The following is a 6,680-nucleotide window of genomic DNA, read 5'->3' as shown; positions in this document are numbered from 1 at the left end:
TTTCTCATTCTACACACAGAGCTTTTCGGGCCAATCCCCAGTCTTTCCTGGGAATTGGAGCCATTATGCCCTCGGCTGCAACTTCACTGACTTCAGTCTCTTGGCCCTTTGCCCACTTGCCCGGATGGCGTCGCGGATAAGGCGCAGCAGCAGCTCCTGCCGCGGGCAAGGCGCAGTCCGAGGTAACTAACCTGGCAGCCCAGCCGAAGGGCATCCTGTACTGCCCCAGACGGCTGCACACCTGCTTGGCCACCTTATGGACCTTCTGAGCAGTCTGCAAAACACAAGGGAGGTTAGTGTGTGCCACGGCTTCCACGCTGCCCTGGAAAAGGAGTGAAGAGTGCTGCACCCTCCGGGGAGAAGCAGCTCTCTGTACTCCACAGCACGTCTCCCCAGGCACACGGCACAACAGTTGCTGTAGCAGCTGACAGACATCCCTGTCTGTCACTTCACACTATGCACATTCACCACTTTTGCAAAGCAATAGCAAACATGTTGTGGGCACAGTCATATTAAAACTCCTCTTCAATCTGCATTAAACTAGCAATGTATTTGTATCTTAATTTCCAAAGAGTGTTAGTTTATTTCTCCAAAACTGACTGTAATTGGCTCACCCTATACAGACTTAAGAAGTGTGCTGAAGGAATGCCATCACGTACGAGGTGTCCCATATATTGATTTTCCAGGAACTATTTTTGACTGGCTGCAGCAAGGCAGCATCAGCATCACCTGGCATGCAGAGTGATGTTGGCAGCACCAGGGCCACCCTTTGCATAAGTTCCCCCACATGATCGTGGCATCCTGTACAGAGCCAGACAGAGGCAGGGTGAGCAGAATAAAGGGTGAAGCCCATGTTCTGCTGCTACTAAAACACTGCTGCTCCTCCTTGACAGGACCAGTCCAAGACACTGGATGCAGCACCATGGAGCAGTGCAGCCAGTTTTTCTGGGGATGAACTGTTGCTCTTTTTTGCTGCCCATCCAGGCTCTGCCATGGGGGCAAGGTCCCCCTGCCCCAACTGCTTGCCTCTTTCTAAAATCCTCTGTCTCTTTCCAGGGGAAGGAACTGAGTCTCCCAGGACAGCCCCACTTAAATCAACCTGGGAACAGCAGAAGTAGCAGAGCGGAGGAAGACTGATATTTGCCAGAAAGAAGCTAAAGAGCAGCAGAGACAACCCATGCTTCAGATCACACTACTCCCTACAGCACCAGAGAGCATCACTAAGCACATACTCTCATGGCCCCATCCAGTACCTTCCCAGGGTCCGAGTTTTTCATGTATGGCTCCACACAGTGTGTAATGCTGCCCTGCAGCACCTTCTCCACACGGACCACCAGGAAGATCTCCACGTGTGGGTCAGTCACAGAGAAAACACCCTGCAATATATAGAGAGTAGACTGTCAGAAAGCAGAACACTCTACATGCACCATGGGGTTTGGCCCTAATCATCTCACTGGCCTTTCCCACAACCCACACAGACCCTGCTCTGGTTGCTGCTGTGGATGGGCCATGGGGGTTCACAAGGCTTGAGCACGACCAAGTTTTGAAAAACTACCTGGTGCTTTGCCTATCACTGCCAGTGAACCTCAAGTGGCAATTGACTCAAGACATCGACCAAAACCTCACAGCTCAGCAGAAAAGCTGCCTTCCACTCCACACAGCGGGTAACAACGCACTGCAACACTACTGAACAGTCACAGCCTCCACAGAGATAGAGAATGAGGAGAAAGTCAGCTCTTCACCCGTTTTATGTAGCGCAGGCAAGACTCGGGGACCCCGTGCACAAGGCTCTCTCCTGGTGGATGCCCCTTGGTGCCCCCCATGCCCGATGCAGAGTTATCCAGCAGCATGTCACGGACAGACGGAGGGTTCAAGTCCACATGGAAGTCAGCTGAAATCTTGCAATTATTTTTCAGGTCAAATAATGCCAAGCTTAGGAAAAAGGGTTCAACCTGGAAATTGGATTGAATATATGTATCAAAAAAATGCATGGTACAGGTTCAAGAGTATCAACATGAATTGCCTTCCCTGCTAGTTTTGCCTCCTGCATCTGTTTGTTCTCTTAGTTTTGTACACCAGCATTTTACAGAATTCTTACAGATAATCTACGTTTATTTGCTTTATAAATACATAAACCCATTTTTCCTGCATCTTCTCACATTTTGATCTAGTCAATTTGAATAAAGCTACTTTAAAAACATCAATGAAATATAAAGAATGAAATCCACAGGGTTTTTATATAAGTGATAAACTATGAAGTTAGGAAGAAAAGATGATCCAAATCCATCAGAGCTGTTTATCCTTTGCAACGAGAAAGAAATCGATTTAAGAGTCTCTCATCCAGAAGAGTTCAAATACAAGGCTACACTGCATGTGCAAAATCTACCAACTTGTTTGTAACTATTGACCCTGAAGGCACAAGGCAAGAGGCAACAATACCATGTATTCATTTAATTCAAAGATCCTAGCAGGCATATCTAGGATGTCTAGGCATGTCCTAGTGTCCATGTAAAGATAAAAGTGAAGGGCTGAAGATAAGCCTGTAGCATATCTGAGACATTACAGCATATCTCAGAGGCATCAACAGTAAAAATGTGCTGATTGGGCCTGATTAGGGATGAGTAACAAAGATCTCTGCTATCAGCAATGCTGGGAGCTCCCAAGGAGAAGGAGCCTGGTGTACTGGCTGTTGGCTGTCAGGACGAAACTACCACAAAAAATGCCTTTGCAATTCTAACAGTCATCAGACAAGGCACCGTCAGCAGAGATGGGACAGTGCCAGTGCTTCTGCCTCCCCTGAGATGCCATCTGCTGCTCTGGCACGCTTGCATAAAGGGTTGACTCCACCTTGAGCAAATGCAGGACATGATAATAAGGATTATGTTTAGGGATGAAAAACTGGAGAAGCCTGGCAGAATGAAGTCTGAGAAGAGATGTAATAGCAGTCTACAGACCTCAGAAGCTCAGAAAATAGAGGGAAGAGGTTTTTAGGCTAAGGCACAACTTTGGCACAATAACAAATGCATGTAATAAAGTGGCTGTGGATACAGTTAGGCTGAGAGTCAGAAGATTTCAGGACAGGGAAATGCCTTGCCATTAGGGGAAATGAAATAAAACACAGCACTGAGTGGTCTGGAGATGGAGCTTAATCATTTACCAACAGGACTTTCACAGGGCCCAAGAATGTGGCAGATACACGCTCCCCATTCCCTATGCCTCTGAACAGCTGGTTTCCCAGAAGTCCCAATTCTGAGCAGGTTGAGGCATATGAGGACAGATCCTATCCCCAAATACATTTTTTGAACATCAAAACACCAAGGCAAACAAATCCTTCAATGATCTTTGGCCAGTAGCCACCCATCATGGGTCTCATGGCAAAATAGGATGTTTTTATCCACCTGGATTAATCTGTTGAGAGTTCTTCTTGCTGGTGAGGAGAAAGAAGACAAAGCAGGACATGCCAGAGATCCCCTTACATTGGTAGGTCCTCCTTCCGTCCTGTCGCTGAGCTGAGCGAGAAGGTTGAGGGAGAAGTCCTGGCAGTACACCACGAAGCGCCTGCTGCACTTTTCCTCAAATGGCTTCACATCTGGCTCGATCCCTGAGAAGTCCAGCCTCTAGGGATTAAACAAAAAATCTGGTCTCATTAAAAGAGAGGATAAACCCCTGAATAACGTTAAGGGATTGCATTACAGTCAATACTATCATAATCAATTCTTTTTAAGTGGTACAAAAGGTACAAGAAATTAACAAATGAGTGCCATTTGGTGATGCTACACAAATGTATTCAACACATGAATTCACGGGGATGCACCAATTTTTAGCAGTCTGGTTTGTAGAGCACAGGAAACTAAACCTCAGTATGATTTCAGTTCCTTCCTGCTTTGCTGTAACCCAAACACCATTTAGAGCTTGGGGAAGAAAGCAGAACATAAGCCATCATTACAATCAGAAAAGTATCTTCCACTTTGAAGACTTGACTAGTTTAAGAGATAGTCCCTGTGCCTGAAATAGTGAGAAGGCACATGTTGTTGGGACTGTGAACAACATCTCAAGGTGGAAGGCATTTCCAGATGCACCACAGTAATAATAGGTGTGGTTAGAAACAAGAAAGACTGCCTGTGGAGCTGGCTGGGAAATACAGTCTTGATTTCTCCTTCCTAACCCAGAACACCTATGCCTGGTCCTTGTCTCAACATCTGTGCTTCTTGGGGAGCTTGCACATATCTGACCAAAACACTATCAGTCAGATAAAGACCCTCAGCATTCACCATACCCATCATACTAGGCACTGGGGACATGGAGCTGTCAAACACCCCTAAATACCAACATGTCTCTCAATGACAATCTGGCACAGTCCTTGTTTTTCCCTCTCAAATCCTGCAGAAGCCAGCTTAGGGTACTGATATCTCACAATCAAGTACTTTCAGCAAAATCATCTGCAACTGTTAATCTGTTTTTGGGAGACTCTTCCCATTGTTTCCTCTATTTCTGTTTGATAAGGAAAGCACATTGCAGGTATATGTTCCTGCTCCCAGTTTCCTTACCACCAGGCATACAAGTGTGCACGTACACACCAGCAGTGAGTAGGGCAGTGATTCTGAATGCCCTGCATTATAGCAGATCCAACTGACCCCTATCAGAATGAAGAGCTCTGTGTATAGAGGAAGGGCAGTGAATTCAGCCCAACCATTTGACTAGGTAAGAAAAGGTATCTTAGGTGCTCCACACTGAATAATATTTACATTTTTATATCTGACTAGAATATAAGAAACTTCTCAAAGCTTCTCTTGAAAAAAAGAGCCTCCTGGATGCTTACCTTCTACCTGTTAAAGACCTTAAAGAAGTTCCAAAAGAAAAGCTCATTTAGTACACTAAATCTTTTAAAGACTAATTACATTTCCTTGTTAAACCAGAACATTCTTTTTCATAGGTGTGAACAAGCCAAAGCATGCCAGAAGGAGAACCAGAAATTATGAAATAACTTGGAACTATTCTCCAACACTGTGTTAACAATTGCAGCTCATTTCACTGAAATCAAACACCTGGACCTTCTTGGAGAGCTCAGCAAACATGTCAAAACTGAGAAGAAAACAAGCCAAGTCAATGAACCTCAACTCCAGTGCATGAGAACAGCATGGGATGATTTTTCTGTTTGTATGTCCCCTACATTTGAAAACTCTCTGAAGACTGAGGCATTCCCTGTAGACCTCTATCACCACTGCTCCCTTCCCTTCTCCAGACATGCTGAGACCACACAGCATTGCAGAGGCCCAGATGATGGGTCTGAAATCCAGCAACATCAAGATGCATCACACAGAAGCCAGCAAAGCTGGAGACAGGCCATGTGTGAGCCAGCTGATAGTTCTCCTTTCATCTGAGTTATCACTTGAACACTGACAACGTGTTCAGCTCTCACTGACAGGGTCATGGGCTGCACTTTTTCTTCCAATCCATGGAAAAATACATTGCCTCTATAGGTGAATGTTGTGGCCATGTAAGGAAACAGGAAAAGCGTGACACCAAGGGAGCTCTTACAGAGAGCAAAACCTAGCATTTGCAAACATGGGAATGTTTACCTGGACTTCTGGGTCGAAAGAAAAGAGGTTTTGTCTTCCATCATTTCTGCTCAGTTTGTTCAGCTGGTCTGTTTCTCTTCCATACTAGGACAAAAGAAAACATTGCTATTACTGCTTGGCCACACAGATGCAAATATTTGGTATTTGGAAGGAATGGAAGCAAAACAAAATAAATATTTTTCAGGTTCCCTTTGTGATACAAGTGATGATGCAAGACTTCTCAGAAGTAGTCACCAACACGGTGAAACGACAGTGGTTCTGCCAAATGAGAAGGCAGAGAGAAGGGAAGCAACCACACTCTGGATCATACAGGAGGCAGCTGCCACCTAAACTGCCCCCCTGCTCCATGGCCAGGACAGTCACCCCTGCTCAGCAGAAATGAGCAGGACCGACCAGGACGACCCTTCGTTCGCTCCAAGTCTGGTTCTTCCTTAAGAATCTCATACTTGGACATGAGGAGCATGCAGCCTCAAACCATGGAGCTTCATCCATGAGAAAGGCAGAGACCCCCAAGCCCTTGGTACCTGCTCAGCTGCCCCAGAGTTGCAGACAGAGAATGTGGAAAAAACCCTTTATAAATACAGTGGAGAGAACTAGTTATGGGCTGGGAGAGTGATCTCTGCAAACAGGATACCTTCATCAGCTCCGGATGCATGCTTCTCTCCAGGCTCTCCAGGATGTTCTCTGACTTTCCCTGCGTGCTTGATTCATCATCTGCAAGGACACAGAAAACAGATGTTCAAAACAACCGCAGGAGAGCTGCTCTGCCAGAAAGCATCCTGCTGTACTCGCTTACAATGGCACGGAAACAGTTTATGAAGACTTTTCTGTTCCTCAGGAGTAAGATTTTTCCATACATTGCTGGTACCAGAGTGTACTATTACAGCCTGCTATGTCTTTCCAAAGCAGAACTTCATCAGAAAGCCAATTTTTCAGGAGCCTTGAAACTTTGCCATGGATTTCCCATCCAGAGGAAGGGTCATGTTTCCATCCACTTTTGTTCTTCAGACTATTGTCTACATTACACTAAGTCCTTTTACATGATATAACTGTCAGCCACAATTCTTGCTACTAATCCAGAAGGAAAAGTATATACTTCTC

The 6,680-nt window shown here is 45.6% G+C and overlaps 1 protein-coding gene across 1 annotated transcript in view; it reads right to left on the bottom strand.

Moving 5' to 3' along the window:
* Positions 1–6,680, bottom strand: part of DOCK11 (dedicator of cytokinesis 11) — a gene marked incomplete at both ends in the record, with an annotated part of 30,622 nt that overhangs the window by 22,318 nt on the left and 1,624 nt on the right. The window contains 6 exons of the mRNA XM_008943888.1: positions 192–274; positions 1,254–1,376; positions 1,743–1,952; positions 3,477–3,617; positions 5,580–5,663; positions 6,214–6,293. Of these exons, the coding sequence (XP_008942136.1) occupies positions 192–274; positions 1,254–1,376; positions 1,743–1,952; positions 3,477–3,617; positions 5,580–5,663; positions 6,214–6,293 (721 nt within the window). The remainder of the gene's footprint in view (positions 1–191; positions 275–1,253; positions 1,377–1,742; positions 1,953–3,476; positions 3,618–5,579; positions 5,664–6,213; positions 6,294–6,680) is intronic.

Source organism: Merops nubicus, unplaced genomic scaffold, assembly GCF_000691845.1.
Source record: "Merops nubicus isolate BGI_N331 unplaced genomic scaffold, ASM69184v1 scaffold45320, whole genome shotgun sequence".
In the NCBI taxonomy this organism is placed as follows: Eukaryota; Metazoa; Chordata; class Aves; order Coraciiformes; family Meropidae; genus Merops; species Merops nubicus.
This window is presented reverse-complemented; position numbering and strand designations above follow the sequence as displayed.